Raw genomic sequence first — 24,581 nt, 5'->3', positions numbered from 1 at the left:
CGGAGCAGTGGTACTTCACCGTGGACCTCTCTGCTCCGCCGGACCGGGGTTTCAGGCTCACGGAGATTCTCGTGGACAGTTTGCCGAGCTTGTGCAAGGAGGACACGCCACATCTCCTTCGAGTGCTCGGGAAAAAGACCAACTACCTGGGTGCCGTGTGCACCGTCCAGGACGTCCAGGGCTTGATCATACACAGGATTCACATGGCCTACGAGTCTCTGGTGAATCTGCTGGACATGCACACGCGCCTGCAAGTCCACTCCTTTGCTGCACGCACCTTCGCCCTACACTGCGTGACCAAAGACACGGAGGAAATGGCGCTCGGGGTGTTTGTGGGCGAGAGCCCCGGGTCTGTGAACCTCGGGTGCTCCAAGGGGTCGCTCGTGTCGTGGTTCTACGACGACAAGGTACTGCTGGCCTACCACGTGCTACAGTGCCTCCTCAGAGTTCAGATCCTTTCCCTGAGGGTTCTCGGCTTCACCATGAAGCGCATACAGCCGGCTCGCATTTGGAGGGTCAAGACGGGATTTAGGGTCGACCTGCTGGCGTGCCTTGTCGACACGCTGTACGTCTGGGACGGGAACGGGCCCGCATGGGGTGCTTTGGAAGGTCTGGCCGCCGTGTGGGAAACCCTCTCCCAGCTAAACCTGCGACAATACGTGCCCGACGCGGCAGCTGACAAGCTGAAGCGGGCGTACATCGCCGTTTTCGGAGCGTGCCCGCACTCAGCCTACGGCTCTCCGATGTGCTCAAAGGGCGGCCGCAGTAAGGAGCGCAGCTGCGTGTCGTGGCTCCAGGCCGGGGATATGAGAAACTACTTCAGAGAGTGGACTTTGCCCGAGGACGAGGAGCTCATCCACCAAGTGTACGGGCTGTGCGGCTTTTCCGAAAGAGCCACGGGACCGCGAAGCCCGCTGGAGGACGTGCTGGGTAGAGACGGACGATACGAAATGCTTTCTCTGCCCACGGAACAAGGCTTCGAGGTGCAACCCTACGGCCCGTTTGTCGTACGGATACAAAATCAAGTCATCAAGTGGAATCGGGTGATTGTGGTCGAGCCCGCTGTCGCCGGGCCCGTGACCCTCGCTCAGCTCAACCCGTTGGAGAGGTACGACCTGGTCACCAGAGCGCTCGCCGCCGCCTTTGCCAATCAGAACGAAGAACTCGACGGGGAAGGAGTGGCTGGAGACGGGTGGACCTCGAGAGGGTCTGAGCACACGCACGGTGACGGGGCGGGGGAAAGCTCTCTAGGGCTCCCTCAGCGGGAAGAGGACACTCAAAGCAGCATGTACTATTAGGTTTCATCCACTTCAATTTGCTTCAATTTGTAGCGCACGCACCGTCTCTCACTCGGCAACGGGGCAGTGTACCGAATGTTCCTTCTGACTGTGTAGTGACCCGTGTCGCTTCTACCGAGAGCAGTCGCCATGTACCATTTTTGCAGTTTACTTTATCTCGCATGAAGCAAAGAAACTCACCCTCTGACTGCATTGCGGTTGTGTTCATGTACTTGTGTTCATGTACAGTATTTCCAGTGTATTCCTTTTTCACAAAATAAAGAATTCAGTCGTGCACCACAGAATTTGGTATGTCTTTGATTTTTATTTCCATCACCTCATCGAAACAACAAGGAAAAATAAAAAAAAAACATCTGACAGAAAACAGCATAGCTCAGCATCGTAACACTTTGGGTTTCAAGGGCTCGTAATGGTTTCGGGTCCACACGATGTGAGCGCAAGCCCTATCGTAGATCGGGTACGACGTCTCCGTGAGGAGTCCCAAGCGTTTGCCGTGAGCTTCTAGCATGTATTTTACCTCCTGTACACTGAGCCACCTCTTCTCCTCAGACAAGAGTCGCTTCAGCTCAGAGACGTTTTTGGGTCCGTTGACTGTCAGGTACGTCTCTCTGACGTCTGCCCTTTCCGCGTTGAGAAACACAAACTCGGCCGTCCTCGTCACCAGGGACGCGCGGGTTTCCCCTCTGGCCGTGTCATTGAACAGGAGCTGGGCTACGCTGTGGAATCCGCAGTAACCGTCCGAAGGAACCTCGATCACATCGAGGTCGTGTAGCCTCGCGTAGGCGCGGAGCGAGCCCGCTCTGTGATTCGGTCCACTCTCGAACAGAAGTTCGATTGGAGTCGTGTGCGGCGGCAGGCCCCTCAGCTGCCACGATGATCCGTCGCATTCCAGAAAGCCCTGCACCCACGAGTTCCCGTGATGGCTGTTGCAAATGTGAAAGAAGGTCCCCTGCGAGCAGACCGTGACGTTGCGCCCGAACAAACCTGCCGCTATGGAGACGACGGGCAGAAACTGTTCCGGCGCTGCGTACAAGTCGCCGCACAGGGCCTTTATGTCTTTGCAGGGCCCTAGGCCTGAGGTAGAATTTCTATCGATGATTTTCGAGGCCAAGTGTACAACAACCGCGAGGGCTTCCACCGTCAGGGCAGCCGAGTCCGACTCTCGGCGTCCGTACGCGCCGACGAACATCAGCCAGAGCGCTTCCGCCAGGGTTTTGCACGGGCGCGACGCCGAGCTGCATACGGCAGGTTCTGAGCTCGGCACGGCGTCCCTGCGCGTCTTGGCGAAAGTCGTATTCCACACGTTCGTCAGGCAAGGCTTTCTCAGACTCGGAACCGAGCTCACCCCAACAAAGCCCGGCCATTCGTTCGCGTCCGCGGTTTCGCTGGGAAAAACCTTTTGGTGCGCAAAGCCGAGACTATCTGGAGAGTCCACCACCAGCAGCGTTTCCAGCGTCGACCGAGGGCAGTCACGCTGCGCGAGTGCCGCGCTCGGAACGTCTTGATCTCCGGAGGCGACCGGGGGGTCTCGAGGGGCGCTCTCAGAGCAGGTCGCTACTCGTTCCGTCCCGTCTGCAGTGCCTGGATGGCGAGCGGTCGAATCGACGTACTGGTTCCCTGGTTCCACCTCGTTTTCCCAGCAATCTGGGTCGCTCTGAACAGACATGCTCTCCAGGTCGCGCGTCGCGCAACTGAGGATAGAACCCCAGTCGTCGTCGCTCTCGCTCAGAGACAGGAGGCAGCCGTGCCAGGGGTCTGAGGCTCGAGCGTCGAGGCTCGCTGGAGGAGCCGCGACGGGCCGCTCGTCGCCGCGATCTAAGGCGCCTCTCATACTGCTGCGAATCCCGTGGGCAATGTCGCCCAGGTAGGCGTAAGGCGGGTCGTTCGGAGACGACTCCGCGTTGCCTAGGCGGGCAGCGAACCACGAGTCGCGTGCCTCGATCGCGCTCTTCACCGTACAGGGAACGACGTTTAGGGCCATGAAGAAAGGCAGCTGAGCCGTGAGCTCGGGCACGTACAGCTGTGCCGCGCGCAGCACGGTTCGAGCATCGAGCAATCCCTCAAACACGATCAGCATGGCTCTCACGATGCTGCGGTCGTTGTACCCGTGGACAGAGTAGCGGCAAGACGGGTCTGGGCCGACGTCGTCCTCTCCCCAGTCTCCTGTCGTGGCGCGTCGGTCGATCTTCAGTTCCATGGCCGCACGCAAGTGCCTGTCTGCGTCCGTTCCTCCCGGGTTGCGAGCCAGAACCTCGAGAGCGCTGGGACGAGAGTGCAGAGCGTTACCGTACACCAGCACGTACCACGCCGCAAAGTACAACAGACCCGCCACGGTGACTCTCACCGCGGACCGGCCGTCCGCCTCTACTCCTCGCCGACCCCGCTCTACTCCTCCAAGGTGACGAGGCGCAGAGAGTCTCAACCCGCTGGCCGCGAACGATAGCGCCAGGGTGGAATTCACAAGCGCGTCGGGTAAGCTTTCCCCTTCGGCCGCGAAGCACGGCAAAACGCCTCTCGCCAAAGCCTCTTGCATCGCCTCCTTTTCGCTCTCACTCGTCAACCCTGCGCGCGTCAAGAGGTCCAGGGGGCCCTCGAAATAACGTTCGTAATGCTCGCGCTCCACAGCGACCCACCCTCCGGAGGCGGTGGGCAGAGGCGAGTCTGGTCGCACGAGGTCCTTCACCCGTCGCCATCCTCGCGCCAACGTTTCTAGCGCGTAAGCGGGACTCGGAGACGCGGGCAGAGCCAGGGCCTTGAACAGCTTGTGGCAGGACCTTGTGGGGTTGACAAACACAGGCCAGAACAAGCTGGCGTCAGCCCTGAGCGAGCTGGGTCGAGGCACTTTTAGGCTCAGACGGTCGAGAGCGCACGGCGACACTTTGGGAAAGTGAAGCGCTATGGCGGCCGCTATCGCTTCGGGATCCTGAGCCCGGGCCTCGGTGTGACTGGGGATCTCCGCCAGGGCGACCGGGGTCCCGGAACCCGAGCGACGGAATGTCCTCGGTGCAGGGAGCTCGTACAGCACTTCTCCGGCGGGGGGGACCCGCATGTCCCGCTCCTCGAGGCGATCCCTCGGGTCGAGCCCAGGAGAGACGAAGCCAGTGTTCAGCGCTGCCGTCTCAAACAGTCTGGGGTCCGGCGACACGCTCGTCGTCAGGATGCCTTGTCCCCGGGCGTCCTGATCGTCGAGGAGCATGGGGAGATGATCGTTTGCGTACAGCACCACGATCTTTTCCAAATCCAGCGAGCCGTTTCGCTCGTAGGTTTGAAACGCGACGCAGTGCGCGGCCACCGAAAAAGCCCAAGCGTACATCGCAGCAGCCCCTCCGTGCTGGCGCGTCTCGCAAGCCGGCAAATCCTCTTTTCCTTCCCCGTTCCCTCCTTCTTCTCCTCGTCTGGGGATTTCTCCTTCTCCTCCACCCCCATCTTCTGATTCTGCAAAGTTTTCCGATACGCAGCAGGCGCCCGAAAGGTCCGTCGCAGGGAACGCGGCTTGCTTCTCGAGCGGAAGGAGGGAATGAACGACCCAGCACAGTTGAATCACGGCCTCGTTGCGGACCAGCCAGTCGCGTTCCCGAGAAGCCTCGACCGCAGCGCACTCCATGAGAAATGCGCAATGGGTAAAAATCACCCGACGGCACTCGGAGCACGACAGCTCCAGCATGGAGCTTTCGCAGCGCCGCACCGCCTGCACAGCGGACCAAGGGGTGTATCCGCAGAGCCTCATCTCCCTCACAATGGCCCGAGCCACGACGCCAAGGTCCTTCGCCTCCCCCGGCTTGCAACAAGGACAAGTCGGGTGGCCCACGAACCTCATCTCACTGTCTGGCGAGCGCGGGACCTCGCGAGCGTCGTAGAACTCCTGAGCCCAGCCCGGTTTCAGTTCGTTGCAGGTGCCACAGTTCCGTTTGCGCATAACGAGCCAGTCAGATCTCAAGATCTTGTGAAGAACCGGCGCGAAAGCCACATCGACGAAAAAGGGCCCGAACATCTCGATCCCGACGGTTGCGTGTTCGCCCCGCCTGAGCCACTTGCTGGCGAGGTGCAGCAGGCCATCGTCATTTTTCTGCTCGAGCACAAATCGTTTCAGGTCGGGCAGGTGAGAGCAGACGTGAGCTGCGCTTCGCAACCGGCCGAGTGCCGCCGCACACTGGTCCACCTCTGACAGCCAGGTTCCGTATTCCGCCGCGTCTCTCAGGTGGACGCTGCCACGGATCGAGGCGAGGCAGTTCCGCACCGTGTAGTAATGCGCGGTCTTGTCCCCGTCCTCCGGGTCGATGCCGCGACCGTCCCTTGTCTCATGCGAAAGCACGTAGGGGACCATGCTGCCGGAAGAAGCCTCCTCGAAAGTGACCGGCCTGACCGAAATGGAAGCCGGGACCCCGTCAGATTCCTGGTGCGCTGGCTGGTACACCAATGCCCTGCGCAGGGAGCGCGCGGAGGAGCAATGCGGACAAGAGTCAATCAGACCGTCAGGTTCAGCGTCGACACCGCCGATCGTCAAGTAATCGCAGTCGACGTCCATGGTGAGGGGGATGGCGAGTTCGGCCCGTCGCCCTCCGCGTTAAGTATCTTACCGCGTCCCGTCCCACCCCCGTACGCGCACCTTCAGAACGCGGAGTAGGAGCTGGCGGCCTCGAGCTGGCGTATCGACGCTCGGGCCTCCGCGAGCTCGCCGCGTGCCCTGCTCAGGCTGAGCTCCAGAGAACCTTCGTTCCTCACGACCTTTCTCAACTGAGAGATCAGCAGGGATCTCTCGTAAAGCAGGCTCTTGACGGAGATGTCGCCGATGCCGATTAGGCTCTCGAGAACCGCCAGGTCGCTCCTGATGTCAAAGTAGGCATCGTTCGAGTGAAAATCCCAGCTCCACATGCCGGAGCCCGCCTCGTCGAGACGCTCGCGCACGTTCTCCACGTGCCCTATGAGGACCCTGTCCCGACCCTCTGAGCTCTGAGGTCTGGCTCTGGACAGTTCGAGGTCCAGCATCCTGAGCGTCCGCGCACTCGTCCCCGACGCGCCTGGGCACCAGCGAAGATGCCTTGACGAGCAAGCGACCCACATACGCTCTCGCCTCGCTCCACGGCTCACCGTGGCTCACCCCGGGCCTGTCCCGCACGATTTCCACAAACTCCAGTGGCGTGACATCCCTGGAAATCTTGGCGCACATCCCCCTCCACACCTCCATGTACCTCACGTACAGGTCGGTGTAGCGCTCCAGGATCATCCGCAGCGCCTCGCCGTCCGTGTAGCAGGAGTTCAGCGCTTCGCACACGGTCGCCGCCGCCGCAGACTCTCGACAGGACTCTCGACAGGACTCTCCCCGCCTGGATTCCCCGAGCGCGCGCTCGTGAGTCCTCCTCGCAGAGAGGCGGACCATTTCTCGGACCAGGTTGTTACGGCCCAGCGCGGCCTGAACCATGAAGTGCAGGCGTTCGTCGCCCGTGTCGACCCTGAGCTCGGGATACCTCTCCAGCACGGTCCTGAAGCCCAACATGAGCTCGGACACCGTTTTCGTGTAGCAGCCCAAGGTCCTTCTGTAGCTCTCAGCAGCGGACTTGCAGTGGGCGTCGTAGGCTTCGCACTTGAGGCACCGGGCGGGCCCGCACGGAGGATCTCCCGGACCGAGGCGTCCGTCGCTCAGAGAGTCTTCGCGCCAGCGTCTTTCCCGTCTCACGGGTACCCAGGAAATGCTGTATTCGCGTTCGTCCCCGGGTTCGCCCTCGGGTTCGCCTTCGCTTCCTTGAGAGAGCACAGACATGCTCTCTTCGCTTTCGCAGCGCCTCAAGTTCACTAAGGACCTCTCGGACGGAGAATCCAGATCGAACGACTCGTCCTCTGTGTTCATTTCGACCTCCTCCGGTGCGGACCATCCGGTTCTGCTCTCTCTGCGCTCCCCTCCGCTAGTCTCACGCTCCGTTCGTTCGATCTTCCTCCAAGCGGCAGCCCTTTCCTCATACCTCCGAAACGCAGACTCCACGGCCTGGAACAGCGTCGTGCGCTGCGATCCGCCAGCATGTCCGGCGGCCCGGCTCCACGCGGAGCAGAAAGATGGGGCCGCGCCCGTGTCCATGGGGTAGAAGCGTTCGAGAGCAGCTCCCTCGAAGCCCGTTCGCCTCCGAAAATTTCGGGAGGAGGCCGTTCGGGGCCCCCCGTCCGCATGTGTGATAAGTACATCCGCTACGTGTACGCATGCCTCCGCGCCGGCAAGGCAGAACTCTCGGAAGACGAGCTGGCCTACCTGTTTGGGACGCGGGGCCGAAACCTGCGAGCCCGCCTCCATCCGCAGTGGCTCGAGGGCTACCGGTCGAGGTGCCGCGACGCGTACGAGCGGGAACGTCGGCGGCGCCTGCGGCCTAGCCCCCTGAGCATCTCGAACGCTTCGTCGCTCTACGCTGCGAGGCTGGGTGACGGTGCGCTGATCACCGCCGACGAGGATGGAAGACTGCTGAGCATCCAGCGATTCGCGGAGCCCCGTCCTCCCAGGAGGCTGCGGCCCGCAGACAGCGCGTTCGCCGTGTTCAGGGAGACCCTGTCTGTGTTCTCGGACGTGGCCTTCAGGGCGCTCGCAGGCGGTGGGGCCGAGCCCGCTTTGGTGATCTCGAAGCGCTCAGAGATCGAATCGGGCGGCTCTTCCCACTGGTGGCCAGAAACGAGCGTGGGCTACGAGGTCGAGGAGAGGGACGTGAGCGGAGCCGAGGTCGTCCCGGGTATCATCTACGCTTCAGATGGCCTGTCGCTCTACCAGGTGGTGTCTTCTTGGAAGGCTCGCGTTTGCCTCGTCTTCTCGCCCGACTGCCGCGAGGAGGTTGTCCGCACGCTCTGCGCCCTTGCCTTGGGCGACTGCGGGCTGGGGACGCGGTTCGCCCTGCGGTGCGTGCTACCCGGAGAAGGCGACCGCGCGTTCGACCTGAGGGAACTGGAGCCGAAAGATCCTTGGTTCCCGGGGCCCGCGCTAGGCCCCGGCGCCAGCGGGAGGCAGGGATTTCTACGGGAACTGGACGGAACGGCGGAAAGTCGCCACGGCGCATTCTCCGGCCTTGCGGCTCTGAGGGAGGTGATCTCCACGCCACTGGCGTTCTCGGTGCTCGCCGAGAACGACCACGTCGCCGTGCTGAGGCACCTTCTCAGGGATGCTCTGGTGATCGTGCCCAAGTCGAGTCCGAACGCCAGAAGGGGCACGGGCCGCCAGGACATTGCAGGTGTGAGCAGAGGCGGGAAGACGACAGCACGGGAAACCCGGGAGGCCGAAAGCAAAAGCGAGAGCAGATTGAGGACGAGGACAGCTGCGGAAGGCCCGAGCGGACGGCTCACCGAATGGTTTCCCAGCGGGCACTCTGTGCTGGAGATCGAGACAGGCGCGCCAGGGGCGCCCCGCCTGCTGATATCCTCGCCGAAGGTCGTCCGAGGGAACTCTAGATCACCGTCTGCAAGCAGGACGCCCACGTTGCGTGTCTACAGGACCCCTCGGTACAGCGGTGTCATGCCGCAGGGCTTCAGGTCAGAGGCGTACCTCTTCGATCGGGCCGTGTGTCTGATCCCCGGGGGCATGGACGTGATCGCTCCTCCTCAGCTCGACGGCGCGAGCTGCGCGGCAGTGCTGTACGCGCTGGAAGTCTTCGCGAAGCTGGCGGGCCCAGACGTACCGACGAGCCTATGGTTCTCGGGGCCCTTGGAGTGGACAGAGGCGCGGGCACTGGTCCTTTCTTACCTACGCATGGAAAACGCGGGCTTCGAACGAGGTTCCAGGGAAAGCAGCATTCGCTTCGAGGCGAGCGACTGCTCCATTCTGTCGAAGCTCAGGCAGATCGTGTCAGAGCACGTACCTGGCACCTGTCCTCGCCTAGCGAGTCTTGGGCCGTCCGAGTCGCCCGAGCGCCCGATGCACGAGGATTTGGATGGGGACCTGGCTCTGCTGCGGGGCACCCCGAGCAGGGCGCCGCTCTCGGACGCCAGGGGCATCAAAGAGGCAGATCCGCCGGCCCGCGTGGATTCTCCGTCGATCTGCGAGAGGACCACGGGCCACATCGTCCTTTTCGGGAGGGGGCTCGGGCCGAGCTCTCGTTTCAAGTGGGTCACGATAGGCATACGCACGCTGGGGCCCGCCGACTTGAACATACTGAGGGTCTGCGGGGTGTTTCACTCGAGACGCGGCCGTCACAGGGCCCTCCTGAAGATTCCCGACACGCAGGGCGTGCGCCCGGGCTCCCGCGCATCAGGTGGCGCCCGTTGCACGAGGCTCACCGAGGACTTGCGCGAGATCGCCGCCTCCTCGACTATCCCGCCGCCCGACTGCTACTTTCAGCTGAATTACGCCCCGGAGACAGGGAGGGAACGTATCTGGAGCCGCTCCGGCCACGAACTGGAGCGCTTCCCGCTCACAGCAGACGCCGCGTCCAGCCTGGAACGGGCCGTGCGCAGCGATCAGGCCAGGGGTTACGAGGAGCGCAGGCTGTCGCGCATTTTCAGATCTTCCCGCCGGACGGCCGGGCGTTGCGAGCTGGAGCTGGCCGTAGACGAGCCTTTCGCTCGAGGCCCGTGTGGAGGAGAGCCCCCACACACGCGTTCGTGGCTCAGGTCGCCGGCGGCGGACCGACAGTGCCACAGCGCCATCGGGGACGGAGAGTTCTTCCCCACGGTCGAGGTGGCGAGGGCCGAGAAGGAGTCGAGCGGGAGCGTCTCGGAGGACGCCCTCTCCCATCCCCTGCGTGAATACAACCTGAACCTGGCGGCGAACGCGCGCCCTAAGCGCTTCGCGCTGGACAGGGCCGACAGGTGCCCCGGAGAGTGCGGCTCTGCGTACGAAGCCTGCCTGGATGAGGCTGTGATGCTGGGCCACTGCGCGAGAGTCCTGGCGACGAGGGGGGCAGAGAAGGACTTTGACGTGAGCGCCTGCCTGACTCGCTTCTACAGAGCCGTGCACCCTTGCGTGCCAGAGATGAGCCGGGGTGACGTGATGCTCGACTACGAGTTCGTCCTGCACGGACAGGGCCTTCTGCCCCCGGCGCACGCTCTCCTGGGCCACCTGGCCGAGAGCTGCAGACTGACCTGCCACCCGGCCTGCAAGCTGTTCACGCTGAGCAGGCACAGGGGTGCGTCTGCCTGGACCAGGGGAACGGACGCAGAGGTCCGCCACTCGCGCAGCCTCAGGGTCAACACAATCGGAGCCTTCCTCTGCTCCCGGGACCACAGGCTGGCTCCGCTCCTGGCCAGGTGCTGCGAGCCCAGACCCCTGAGCGCTTCCGAGCTCTGCCCCGGGAGCGAGCTGCTGCCTCGGGGGGATGAGGAAGACCTCCTCCTGAGGGCGTACTCTGAGACGCTGGGACCCGCGCTGGTGTTCGAGAGGGTCGAGACCTTCCCGGGCAGAGTTTCGACGAGCCTGGGGGACTGGAGCTTTCTTAGGCTGGCGAGCGAAGGGGCCTCGAGACCCGAGTCGACGGCGTCCGCCAGACGCCCCGGCATGTCCGTGATAGACGGGCACACGGTGGCGTTCGCTTCTGAGTCTCCCCTGTTCTACCTGAGGGGCAAAGGCCCATTGGTTCAGAGGCTGGAGTCCGTGGCCGTGGTCGCGGAGAACTGTTCGCTGTTCCGGACCGACGCGCTGACGAACGAAGACCCCGCGTGGCCTGCTCCCGAGCCGCTCGAGGCCAGGGCACGCATCAAGTGCCTGGACAAAGCGTCCGCCATCGACAAGATGTTCATGCGTCGGGGGCGCAGGGATCCGTTGGAGGGCTACGCCACGAGCGAGAGCTCCTGGGAAAGACTGAAGGACGCTCTGTGGACTTTTGCCAAAGTCCCGGCCGAGACCTCGCGCCCGAGCGACTGGGAGCGAGACTACCCGGTGTCCCGGAGCTCCAGGTCCGCGGGCCCGGAGGGCGCAGGGGTCGAGATCGTCAGATGGCTCTGCGGGGCTCCGCCGGAGGAGTTCACGCACCACGGCCGCCCCGGCGAGGGCCTCGGGCGTGTGGAGATGGCAGACGGGCACGCCAGGGCCCTGAACCCAAGAGAGTGGAGAGGGTTCGACGTGCTGCGATCGCGCGTTTTGACGTGCCCCTCGGAAAGAAGGTGGACCAGAGGCCTCTGCGTCGTCACGAATAGAGGCACCAGTCGGTTTCAGCGCGAATCTCGCATGCCCATCTCCAGCCTGATCGAAATAGCGGAGCCCGGAAGGTGGTACGCGAAGCCGGTTCCAGAGGACGACGGCCGCGAGCCGGAGGCCGACGGCGAAGAGGAGCTCGAGAGCTGGAGCTTTCGGGCCGAGGTGAGCTCGGCCGGAGAGTTCGCCGACTCGCTCGCGAGAGCCATGCTCTCGGGGAACACTCACGCAGAGCTGGAGATCAGATGCTCGAGACGCGGTCTGTACGGTTACCTGCAGCGCGCGGTGGCTTGGTTCGCGGGAGCCACGGGCCCCTTCAGGAGTCGCGCCGTAACTGTGTACACCCCGGAGGCAGACTCGCAGACTTTCGCCTGTCGCTGGACCCACGCGCTGCCGAGGGACTTGGACGTGCTGAGGAGCAGAAGGACGGGGTACCTGGTGTCACGTCCGGACGGCCCGCGGGAGGACGATGCTATCGCGCTTCTGGTCGAAAGGTCCAAAGGGGTCATACCGGTGAGACACTCTGGCAACTTGGTGCTGCATTCCGAGCCCAGGACCCTAAGGGCCGCAGCGATACGGGGCGATCCCGGCCTGCACGTGCTCGTCAGCGCACCCGAGGACGCCGAACCATCGGAGGAGCAGCAGGAGACTCTGCGAATGCGCAACAAAGATTCGCTCATGGCCTTCTGCGAAATGAACGGAGTGCCTGGGGGGATACGAGGCCCCGAGACCTGGAAGGACCCCTCGCCGTGGTCAAAGAGACAGCCAGGATCGTTTTGCTCAAAGGTGGCCGAGCTGAAGTTCAGGTGGGAGTCGGGAACCGAAGCGCCGCTTGAAGCGCCAGCTCGAGGACCTTGCGAATGGCTTCCCCGTCTACGTTCGAGCCCTCCGAGATGGCAGAGGAGCCCAGACGGTCGACTCGTGCTCAAGCGAGACAGGTTTTGGCATTCGGTGGACACAAAGGCGTCGCTCGTCGAGATGAGGCGCCGAGCTGCCTCCCTGACGCTCAATGCAGAGGCGGGAAATGCACAGGTGCAGACCGAGAGAGCTGAAAACGATGAAGACGAACGGGTAGAAGAGGAGGAGGATGAAGAAGAAGAAGAAGAAGACCAAGATCTAGAAGGGGTAGCTGTGGATGAAGGAGAAGAAGGAGACCCTGCGGTACCAACGCCCGCGCCCCTGAGAGTAAAGTGCGACTTTCGAGAGAGAGGCCTTTCGAGTATCCTCACGTTGAACTCTCGACTGGAAATCGAATTGGTTCCAGACGTCCCTGCCGTGGAGGGCCACGTTTTTTTCGCACCCGCTCCCAACCCGGCCTGGAAAAGGCATTTCGATCTGACGGAAAGAGGCAAGCTCGTACGCTATTACAGACCCTGTTCGTTTTCACCCCTGACGTATCACGTTCACACCGTTTTGACGTTCGGCTGCGGCCTCAGGCCAGTGTTTGAGCACGGATCGGCAGACCCGGCGGGGGATAAGATCTTGGACCTGGTCCTTTGCGCTCTGGCGCTGGGCAACGTGCTATCGACGGACGCGCCCCCGGGACGGTTCGGTGTCACGCTGGTGGTGCGCGGAGGCAGAGGGGAGATGCTGAAGCGTGCCCGAGAGCTCTCCCGTTGCGTGATCGTGACGAAGGCAGGGGCCTACGAGTTCGAAGAACTGCCCGAGAGATTGGACCGCGAGTTGGCCGCATCGCCGTCCTCGTCGAGCTACGGGGCGCGACCCGTCTACGGCGAACCCAGGCGGTTCCTCTCAGAGAGCGGAGCGGCCACGTTCGCTCAACTAACAACCCTCTGGCCTCAGGCGGGGCTCAGGTCAGACGTGAAGCACCCGTCGTGTTCGGGGGACCCGCGATGGATAGGACTCATGGTTTGTCTGGCCGAGTGGCAAGGTCACCGGCTCGTCGCGAACGCGCTGGTTCCGGGCGCCCTGGAAGCCCTGATGGCTCCAGAGATGAAGCGAGAGCCGTGACGGCTCGGAGGTCCGTGGCCGAGCTGTACGACAGAGCCTGTGCGGCGCGCCTGCTGGGCCACGCGGACGCAACGCTGCTAGAATTCGCGAGGACTTTCTCCGAGCCCCGCACGGCCGCCTCGACCCCAGCGGACCCGGGTGGAGAGCGAGTGAACGAGTTCACCCTGTGGCTCGCGGTGCGAGGCATAGAAGAAGGAGAAGCCATCGCCAGGCGGCCGGGCCAACCCCTCACGTTCTCCGAAGCCCTGGAGGTGTACGCGAGGCTGAGCAGGGAGTTCGGCACAATCTCGACCGAAGAGTCGTTGCTCGCGCTGGACTCTCTCAGGGACTTTTTCGCGTTGGTGCTGCGCTACCCAATGATTCCGAGGCTGGTCGCAGACACCAAGGAGTGCCCTGAGTGCTATTTCGAAACCGACATTACCCTGGACACTTGGGAAGAAACCAGGAGAATGTTTTCCTGCTGCCACTTCACGCTGAGGCACGAGGGCGCGGAGCCCCCCGTCGACCCGGACTCTGCCGCGTCGGCCGCGCTGGACTTGGGCAACAGCGAAGGCTTCGGGGAGGTGGCCGGGGCCAGGCCGAGCGGAGGCGCGTTTCCCGGGACGGAGCGGCCCCCGGAAGGTACGGGTGGTGGCCCGAGGTCCGTGAGGTTCCTCGAGCAGCTGGAGTCGATCAAGCGGCGGGACGAGATGGACAAACAGATAGCCCTAGGGAAAGAAGTGGTTCATCAGCTCCGATCGTACGTGCGCACGCTGGAGGAGCTGGAAGCCCCGAGGTACCTGAGCACCCATCCCGTGCGCTGGCTGCACCGCTTTTACGGTTCGCTGAACAGGAGCCGAGAAAGGGCCAGGCTCCTGGCGACGCGTTGCCCCGACCCGGCGAGGGAGGACTATCGCACGCGAGCGGGCCTCGAGGTGGAGCAGCTCAAGCTCTCTTTGGCCTCCGTTGCCTCAACGGGTACCAATGACAAACTGCTCTCATACGTGTGCATGGCCTCGCTGGACCCTGTCCGCAGATACACGGACAGGTACAACGGGACGGCCGAGAGGATCGTTCTGTTCAAGCACCTGGTGGCGTCGGGGCTGTCGGTGGAGACCTCGTGGAGCCTGGTGAGGAGCGTGTCTCGGGTAGCGAAGGTTCCGCTGATCGGAGCGACTTTGAGCGAGGGAGTGGACAGACAGCTAAAACACACGACAAGACCCACGTCCTATAACAGAAAGATCGCTTCTCTGGTCTGGCTGTTCGCTCACATCACATCGTACTGCACACTGCGCAAGCTTCCTCATGGATACGTGCTCATGGGAGACTCGCCCGAGGAACTGTCTCGGGACGGGATCTACGTGTTTGATGACGACCACGTTGGATTCAGGCTGTCTGCGAGAGGACAAAGAGGATCGGACTCGGCCCAACCCGTGGCCTCAGCCCACGTGCCCTTCGAGCGCATCGCGGAACTGCTTGCGATGCGAGATCGCGTTTGTGAGATTTTTCGCCGATAGGCTGGCGAGGGCCAACCCAGAAAGCTCGTACGACGCTTTGGTGCGATTCGGACACGCGCCGTTGACCGCCCTGGTCAACCTCCAGTGGAAGAGGGAGGCGCTGCAGAAGCTCAAATCGGATCGTGCTCTGCGATTCTTAGAGCTGCCTCTGGAGAGCGCGGCCCTACGGGAGCAGGACGCGTCCGGCCACGTGGAGACGAGAGAGGCGAAACGCGCGAGGCGCAAAGGGGTGGAATGGAAGAGACCTCTGTGCTCCAAGCGAAAGAAAGGGAGGAAACTGAAAGAGAAGAGATATGGGGATGTCTAAGGCCCTCCTGTGTCTTTGTGCTGCTGTGGAACGTGTGCGAGTTGCTGGTTCTATGTTTGTTGTTTTGTTTTGTTTTTTGTTTCGTTGTCTTTCGTTTCATCGTTTCTTTGTATCATTGGGGTGACATGGTTGGGAAAATAAAGCCGATACACCAAACCTGAATTTGAACAAGCGCTGTTTTGTTTTTTTTCCGTTCTTTTCTTAAGGGGGGATGAAGGGGTAGAAAAGATGGCAAGGCATGCAAACCAACACATCAGACACATTTTCGTTGGAGATTTTATTGAAGGTAGCGTAGGTACAACACAGCAGAGAAACAACAGCCACGAGGTACAATGTTCAGCGTGAGATGCGAAGACATCGGACGAAAGGTAGCATGTCGTCATCCCACGCGGATTTGTCTGGATCGCTGCGACGAGGGCGACTCGTCGCTCACGCGGATTCTCTTCTCCTCGACCCTGCCTCTGTGGACCTCGTAAAAGCCCGCCGGAGAGGGCATCCCCCTTTTGCCTCGGGAGCGGCATCGGAGCGCGTTTCCATTTTCTCCGAGCGAGGCTCGGACTGGCTCGCGGCCCTTACTGTGGCCGGGAGGCATTTCAGCTCGCTGCTCTGACCCGATAGAGAAACGTAGTCGTCCAAGGCGGCCCTCACGACCAGTGGCAGGAGTCTACCCGGGTCGGCGTCGGCGAGCGCTCTCTGAAACTGAGGCCGTTTCACGTGCAGGTGGACGTTGGTAGAGAGCATGGACCACTGGTTGTGCCTGGCGAGGGTCTTGTCGAAAAACATGAGCACCAGGGTCCTGTTGTCGAACATTTCGCTCAGCACGGCGAGTTTTAAGTAAGGGAAGAAGCAAAGAGAGGCCATGATCACCAGAGTGTAAAAGCCGTCTCTCCTCGAGTGCTTGTCGCTTTGCTTGTTCACCATTTTCTTCACGAAGCGCTTGATCCTAGCTTCGGGTGAGCAGAAAAGGGTGGACACGGCGGCTGCGCTTTTGAGAGCGGCGTCCCTCACCGTTCCCAGATCTCCTAGGTCCGCTCGGACCCGCTCGCCGACGGTCCGGAACTCGATACAGCCCGCGAGCCTGAACACTCGAGAGGTCCATCGGCAGCGCTGCGACGGGACTTGACCCTCTCCGCGCTCAACGGTCCGGTACTCGTCTGCAAATTCCCGCGTGAGGATGGTGGAGAAAAGTGCAATCATGGCCGGCAGGCAGGATTTCAGCACCCGCGCCGATACGCCGCACTGGTCTTCGACCCACGGACCTCCGCGAGGTCCGCCCGTCCGCGGGTCAACTTCCAATGCTCCGTAGCCCACCGTCGCCTCCGTCCCAGAGTACCAGGGCCCCCTGAAGTCAGGGTCCTCCCTGCGAAATGCGGCTAGCCCCACCACGGGGCAGGAAAATTCCCCCGACGCCGAGGCGTAAGAAACTCGGGCGGCCATAGCCCGCACGAGGGCGCAGTCGAATCCCGAGCACGAGTGCTTGCTGAGGTGCGCTGAGCATACGTAACAGCCCGGGATGTATCGGTCGTCAAAAGCGCATTCCTCCTCCACGCAGTGGCTCACCCACTGCGGATCGTCTATTAATTCTGAAGGCCAGCGGTCCATCGGCGCTTCCCTTAGCGTCTCTCGATTCTCCTCCTCTCCCTTCGTATTTCCCTTAGCGTCTCTCGATTCTCCTCCTCTCCCTTCGTATTTCCTTTCTCTGTGTTCTTCTCCTTTCCCTTTTCTTTGTTCCTTATCAATTTTTATTGCCTCTCTTCACAGGCGAGCAGGGGACAGAGCGCCGACCTCATCCTGGTGGACGAAGTAGGCTTCGTGAATTCCAAGGTGCTTCTGGCCGTCCTGCCCAACATCGCGTTCAGAGGACGGAAACAGGTTCACATCACCAGCCACGTCAACAACACGCCTTGGCTGAACAAGGTCGCGGACATCCGCGACGACCGGGGAGGCCCTGCTTACCACGTGGTGTCTCAGAGTTTCAAATGCGCATACCACGAAAGGGATCCGGGGCTCACCTGCTGCTGCCTCGGCGTCTACTGCCCGCAACACATTTCGGTGGACGGGCAGCTCAAGGAGCTCATGAACATGGTCTCACCCAAGGGTTTCGAGAGCGAGGTCACAGGCAGCAGCAGCACTTCGTCCGAAGACATCAAGACCGACACCACAGTCCCGTTCGAGGCTTCCGTCATCAACAGGTTCCTGTCCAACAACTGTTGGGCCCTGGAAGATGTGGCCCGATCGATCGTGACCAGGGCTTACTTGTGTCTGGACCCAACCTTCGGGGGAGGTTCCAGGTCCTGCGCCGGAGTTTGTTGCGCCGTGGAGATCGCTGGAGGCAAGCTAGTGGTAGGTCTCCCGCCCACGATCGGCGCCTCCCTCCTCTGTCCCCCCTAAACCGGACACCAGAAGATCTCTAAAAACGTACCCGTAATCGGGAGCCGGCCCGGGAAGAGCTCGCTCCTCGGGCCCGGGCTTCACGTCCATCAGGGTGCAGATGTACGCGCTTACGCGGTTCTCGTCCTGCACGCTGAGGGAGGTCTCCGCATCTGGCACGGAGCACGAGATGAGCTCCAGGGCCTGTTCCCAGACCCCGCACTTGCAACTCCCCGCGCTATGCCCCGACAGCTCCATCAGCCAGCCCGTAATGGCGAGCGCCACCACCGTGTGCAGAGAGGCCACGTTCCGGGAGCTGGCCTTTACCAGGGCCAGGTACTTAAGGGGCCCGCCGCGCACAGACTCTGCAGAGGCGAAGGCAGAGAGAACCATCTCCTCATGCCCACGCCACTCATGCTGGCTCATGCAATCGTGCACAAAACGTCTCGGCACGCTGTTTCCGAGGGCAAGGGTCACTGCCTCCGAAAGCTCCACAGGGACGCGCGGGGCCGAAGCCAGAGCTTCTCGCCCCGAGTGCTCGTTCCTCGAACTCAGCACGTAATGAGAGACGAGCGAGTCTGTCACCAGTATTCTCGCGGGCGAGAACGACACCACCTGACTGTACGCCGTCCTCAGTTGCCCGATGTCCATCTCGACGAACAGGTCCATGTTGCGGCGGAACGAAGCGAGGGCTACCATGAACTCGTACCGGGAGAGCAGCAGCTCCCACGGCATGCGCATGAGGCTCAAGAGTTGTCTTCGAGCCCTGCGGCACGCGGGACAGAAAGACATGTTGACAAAGCGTAACCTTCGTCTTACTCGAAGGGTGATATTGCAACAAGTGATGATGATGATGATAATGATGACGATGATGATGATGATTAAGAAGCGGAATGTGATCGTGTTGAGCAGCCAGCGGTTTCCTATGTGCAATTCGTTTTTCGCCACAAAGTACCTAAACCTGCTTTCTCCCCCGTCTCTTTGCAGATCATGTCACTGGACGAGCTGGAGATACGTGACCTAGATCAAGTCACCAGGGTGTACGCGGCCCTTTTGAGCGCTCACGTCAGGCTGCTCAAAGTCCTTTTGCCCTCAGCGCACTGGAAAGAGGTGCCGGTGGTTGTGGTGTTTGAGCAAAACACCTACGTGAACGCGCTGGCCGACCTGAAGGAGCTGCTCGAACACGCTCTGGCACGCGCTGGCTTCAGGGTTCTCTTTTACAGCAAGTGGTCCCAGGTCAACTCCAGGTACATGCTGGGGAAACACGTCAGTGCCAAGACCAAACTGGCCATGGTGCTCAGCACCGTGTCCGCCATAGAGAGGGACGATCTGGGCTACTGCGAGTGCGTCATGTCCCTCGGCTGGGCCGTGCTGGCCGAGGCTGTGGGGAAGGGCAGAGCCGTGGAAGCCACCCTGGGCGTCTCTCGGGGCGCCGGCTCCAGCACGAGAACCGGCTCCTCCATGGCCGTGCACATGTACAGGAGGTCGAGGAGCGGTATCAATTTGGCCACGGACGCGACCGCTCGAGCTCTGGAGATCCGAGACACCATCTCCCTACCCGACAGCAGGTTGGCCGACAGGTTGCACGCAGAGCACGGGAAGCGGCTCTTGGGCAAACTGAGGGAGGAAATGGCTGCCGTCTCGATCAAGGAGTCAGCCAAGGGCGGCGGGGGGACCGTGGTCACCGGAGGCAAAAAGTCCAAGGGGGGCGAATACACCAGGGACGACGTGCTCTCCGCGTTTCTGCTCCTTTGCCACACAAGAGACGAGATTCACGGGGGAGAGAGCTCCGTGAGAATATGCGGAGAGGTTCATTGTACGTGAAATGCAGCTGTGTTTTGTTTTGTTTCACCTCAATAAAATGAAAAGGGAAAAGGCTCAAACGCTTGCTGTTGCCGGTGGTCACGTTTCTTTATTTCATTTTATGTCCCCCATTTCAAACTCCCGGCGTTAGGGTTTCGAACCCATGCTCCCCCTAAACCTTTCACTGCACGAGCGTCGGGAGCTCTCGACAAACCCAAGCACACTGGTTATCAGATAGCAGAACCTTTATTGAGTCTCATAAGATAAAGATGGTAGCGAAAATGTGAACAGACACACACACAGCAAGCAGAACTTCAATCGTCGTCTTCAAACACGACGCCTTTAGGCTCAGAGAAGAGGGGGAAGGAACCCGGATCGAACCAGTATCCTTCTTCGTCGATGGCCAGGCCCAGTCCTCGCATGTGGTCTACAACGTCTGGGTGGTGCCACCGGAGTGCTGGGTCGTAGCGATCATAATTTTCTATGCTGCTGTCTTCCTCATCGTCATCGGAGGAGCTGTAGATCTCGCTTCCCGATGAATCGGACGGGGGCTCGAAATCGATCCGCGGCTCTGCGATCCCAGGGTTCGACGAGAGCTGGAGGTAAAGGACGCTGTCCGGTTCGGCCTCGGTCTCCTCAAGGCCCGAATCGCCGTCATACTCCGAGCGGGCCATCTCTCTGGGCGAGAATACGGGAACAACACCGTCTCCTTCGGGACTGCGGGCCGTGGTGAACGATTCAGTGTCCGTTGTGACCGTGAAGGACGATGCCCTGGTGCGCGTCACATCCGAGGAGTACAAGTCTTGTTCTGGAGTGGTTGACATTGCTGCAGTGGCGGATGGGCTTGTTGTATCAGACTGCTTTCGTGTGAGTGTACGCTCCAGAAACAGACAAGTAGACAAGACCGAGGCTTCGTCTCTTCGCTCTTATGCTGCTTATGGGCTCAAGTAGACGGGAAAGGCTCGTCCGACCTCGTTCATCTCCACGGAACATAGACCGGAGCTCTGAGGTGTAAAGTGGTTCCGATGAAAATGGGTAGAAAATGAAATAAAATTTAAAAAAAATTTATTACACACACTCTAAATTTCTAAATTCAGCCCCATTGCCTTGCGCTTGTACGGGTGCTTGCTGCGACGCTCAGGACTTGTTATCTCGGCAGCCCCACGAGTATCCATCCTCTTCGCTGTCGTACTCCGATGGACCTTTCGAATCCGTGACTTCCTCGTCACCACAATAGATCGAACGGATTCCCCTGGCGAAGAGGCGCTCCACGGGTTTCAGGTCTCGACGGACTGGAGGGGGGAAGCCAGGCCAGCGTCTTTCGGATGGGTCGAGGTCCCAGTTAGCCAGACTCGGGCTGACGGGGCGAGCGGCATGGCGGTGCTGGACTTTCACACGATCCGTTGCCCCGAGCCTGAGGTTGCCAAAGCTTTCCCGCAAGCGGTCTCGCTCATCGCCACTCTCGTCGTCCTCGGTCGATCGGTCGCCATCCTCGCATCTCCGCCCCGAGTTCAACCACCCCCCGGCCCTTCGATAGTCCCCGACGTCCGGGATCGTCTCTCCCTGGGGCCGGCTGTCTTTCTCGCGCTCCAAGAGCTTGCGTATCACTTCGTAGTCGTGCCGCGACGCCTCGTTCTCATCCTCGTTGTCCTCCTTCCCCACCACCTCGTCCTCCCGTTCGTCCTGTTCGGAAATCGTGTCCTTCACGCACAGCTTTATCACGTCTTCCGCCGACTCCCCCAATATTCTGGACTCGGATTTCGAGTAGGCGTACCACCCGGCCCCGTCCGGGCGCTTGCGCACCTGGTACTGGACCGTGCAATCTCTGCCTCGCACCCACACGTCGCACGCAGCTTGCTTGAAGACCACGCGGTAGCTGCCAAAGCGGGTGCTGAGCATGGACCTAATCGTTTCTTCCTTGTCTTCGAACTTGGGAGGGTCCATGTCTTCGGTGGAGCGAGAGCTGATCACGGCGGCCTTCGCGGGTCAGCGTCCAGGGTTAATGAGCGGCGGTTTCTGCGCCCAAAAGACCTGCCATGCTCAACAGTCGGAGAGAAAGAAAGCGCAGGCGAACGCCAATCTCGCGAACCGACTGTCGCGCAGCCTGACGGAGAGGCTCAGCTCCGAAAACTCTTCTCGAACCAGCCACCTCGCCCCGAGGAGATCCACTCTGCGCCAGAGCTCATCCAAAGCCGGGTCCCCCTCCACCAGGGCGAAATACGTGGCGTAGAGAGGTGCGAGGATCGAGAGCAACTCCTGACCAGAACGTATCTCTCGAGCGGAGACGTCGCATTCCTCGACGGGGGCCTTACGATTCTGGGGAGGTGCGGAAGCGAGGCCGCCTCTTTGCTTCTCCACGGGCAAAGGGTACCTGGCGTACAGGTTGTAGAAGCGGCCTCGGCTCAGGCGGCACGCGTCCCCGCAAAGCCCGATCAAGGCTGAGTGCGCAGCGCTCGAGTCCTCGGTGAGCCGGGAGCACAGCTCGGGCTGCACTTCCCAGAGAGCCAGGGCGTCCGTGAGATTGCGGTGCCTCAGCAGAGACAACTTGGCGTCTTCGAAAGGCGAGTCGACGACGACCAACCTTCCGTCGGTGGTGAGCCAGAAAGATTTCATCCCGAAGACGTCCGAGAGCCTTCCCTCGCAGCAGAATTCGGGATCGCCGTCTCCCGACATCATTACGCGGTTGAAGCGAACTCTTTCGAGATCTGTTAAAACTCCCGGCAGGCACGCGTCTCTCGGTCGCGCCGCATCGCTGACGGGAATCCCGGAGAAGAGCCAGCAGTACCTGAAGTGGATTTTGAGCGGCAGCACGAACTCGCTCACGGCGGCCTTGCAGGGACGTCTTTCTGCGTCGCGGGTTCGGCGAGCCCAGGCACTGTGCGCGATGAGCTCCGCCGGACACAGCGCCTCACCCGCTGCCCTCTCCTCGAGCAGCGAGCTCACGCGTGGACCTAGGCCATTGCGCCTCGCGCGCCCTGGCCTGTCGAGAGCTCCGTGGAGAACTTTGTCACCAGACCCTGATGACATCCTTTGGTTGCGAAGAGAAATCGTGCGCGATCCCGTGCCTGGCTCCAGGCCGCCGGTGCCTTTGGCTGTGGCTGTGGACTGCGTACGGCTCAGGCTCTACAAGGATCAGGTCGAGGAGGAGAGCAGGCGCTCCGAACGGGAGAGGGTCTCGGAATACAATCGGCTGATGACAGACCGAGTGGCGCAAGCCGTCTTGATTCGCGAGCTGGGTTTGGAAGGCGCGAAGGCGAGGGTGCGCGAGATACGGGCCTCTGGAAATCTAGAAGGGGACGCCTCCGATCGCCTCATGTATCGATTTCGGCGCATGGTAGAACGGGTGTTTGAATATTTCCAAACGAACGGCATGCGCATGGAGCCCTTTCAGATGGAGCTCTTGAGAGGAGTCGTGCTGGGCGTCACCGAGGCACAGTTCGGAGACGAGCTCTTCAGGCACAAGCACGCCCTGCTGAGCACGCTGAACCTCGCGCCTCTGGGTTCCGAGAGCTACGATTACCAGGACCCGGCGCGCAGCCACCTGCACGAAGTGGAAAAGGAGTTTGCTCGATACGCCAACCCGTACACCCTGTGCCTCGCCCCGAGGCAGTGCGGCAAGAGCCTGGCGATGAGGCTGATACTGGCGGCGGTGCTCTTGCACTTGGACATCAACGTCATGGTGCAGGCTCAGAACAAACACATGTGCACCACACTGAGGCTAGGGGTGGAAGCCGCCATGGAGGAACTCCAGAGACTCCCATCCTTCCTTCAGACCGAGAGGACCGTGAGCGTTCACGGAAGCCCCGAGAACCGGGTGTACAGATTCGATCCCGGGTACAAGGGCTCGTCCTTCGCTCACTTTCTGTCCAGCAGCAACGACGTGAGTGGGCACTCTTTTACTAGTCCTCCTCGTCCGTCCCTATCTATCTCATTCTCTGTCACCTCGCTCCTACTTCTTGCTGTCTTTGCTTTTTTCTTTCTCTCTCTCTCCTTTCATTTTATTTCGTAACACCAACTTCAGACATCTGTGCCAGGTAAGTGACTCTTTATAAGGCTCCAGGATTCTGTTTCACAAACATTTTGCAGCCAGGCTCGCATCAGGTGTCAAACTAGTCCAGGGGATGGAGCGACGACAGGGAGACGAACCTACGGTCTACAGCAACATCGTCCGCAGGGACGGCGTGTACGTGCCGATCGGCCTAGACCCGTACTTTGACGTCTCCATGTCGCGCAGGCTCGAGTGGTTGAACAGCACAAATGGAGGCCGAGACGTCCACCCGGACGACAATTCGTATTTTGCGCAAGAAATGGTACGGCTGGGAATGCCCAGAGAGAACGATGAAACGGGTATTTCGCAGGCCGCCCAAGGCCGTGCTCCCGCCGAGCCCACGGGGCACAGTCGATGTTTCTCCTGCGGCATGGACGTGGTCGTTGCGGCGCCAGGCGAGACCTATCTGAACCAGCACGCTTTCGTCTCGGGAGGCGCTTGCCCCGTCCTGACTTCAAACTACACACCTGAGCGCATCGCCATTGAGTTGGGCCAAGCCAGGTTCACTAGAGGCCTAATCGCTCACCCTCAGGCTGTGTGGGTGCCGGCCGGGACGGACATTTCTCTGAAAGTTCATCTCACCCACGGGTTATACGTAACGTTGTCCGAGAAACTGTGGTGCTACATGTGCGGCCGCTGCCCAGGGGAGCACGGGCCTCGCTGTTATCACAAAATAAGAGTGCTGGCGGGCGCTCTACAAGACACCCTCCTAAATTCGGTTCTGTGACGGGTCACCGAGCTTCGGAGGCGAGTTCTCTAGGCGCGAGCGAGCCTCACCCTGCGCCTCGTCCCCGTCGGGCCCGAGAATCTGAGACGAATTTCACTTTGTGGATTGTTACCGAAAGAGAAGGAAAAAAAAAAAAGTAGGAAAAGAATATCAGCAACATCGCACCCTCTTGCAGAACGTCAGTCACACGATGAAGCGTGCGAAAAGAAGGGTGAACACGGCAGAGCAGCAGCAGCAGCAGCAGCGCTCTGGTCCTCTGGGAGGAACTCAGAGGCCCTCGCCTGACCGCGTGTACAAACCCGTCTGCTACCTGACAAGAGGATCTGAGGAGAATGAGTGGAACGTGTGGAACGCGTCGTCCGAAGCTGTGAACCTGCGCCCCGGAGACAAATGCTCGGCGAGGATATTGGATCGAAACTTTGAGAGCTGCGCGAGCATTGTCGTGCAAGCACTCGTAGACCTCGTCCT

General features: G+C 61.0%; 1 protein-coding gene across 3 annotated transcripts in view; it reads left to right on the top strand.

Annotated features, from left to right (window-relative positions):
• LOC144987927 (uncharacterized) overlaps positions 1-19,418 on the top strand; it is a 32,422-nt gene extending 13,004 nt beyond the window's left edge. For 2 of the 3 annotated variants that reach the window (XM_078937733.1, XM_078937734.1), the window contains 2 exons: positions 16,927-17,508; positions 18,523-19,418. In XM_078937733.1, the coding sequence (XP_078793859.1) occupies positions 16,927-17,508; positions 18,523-19,359 (1,419 nt within the window). In that variant the 3' untranslated portion in view covers positions 19,360-19,418. Of the gene's footprint in view, positions 1-16,926; positions 17,509-18,522 lie in introns of those variants that run through there. The other variant, XR_013651615.1, reaches the window with a different exon arrangement.
• Positions 19,419-24,581: the final 5,163 nt, after the last annotated feature.

The sequence above is a fragment of the Oryzias latipes genome, chromosome 19 (genome assembly GCF_053564925.1).
Source record: "Oryzias latipes strain Hd-rR chromosome 19, Olatipes_Hd-rR_3.1".
Taxonomy (NCBI): Eukaryota; Metazoa; Chordata; class Actinopteri; order Beloniformes; family Adrianichthyidae; genus Oryzias; species Oryzias latipes.
The sequence above is the reverse complement of the archived record's forward strand: the minus strand, read 5'-3'. Positions and strand labels throughout refer to the sequence as shown.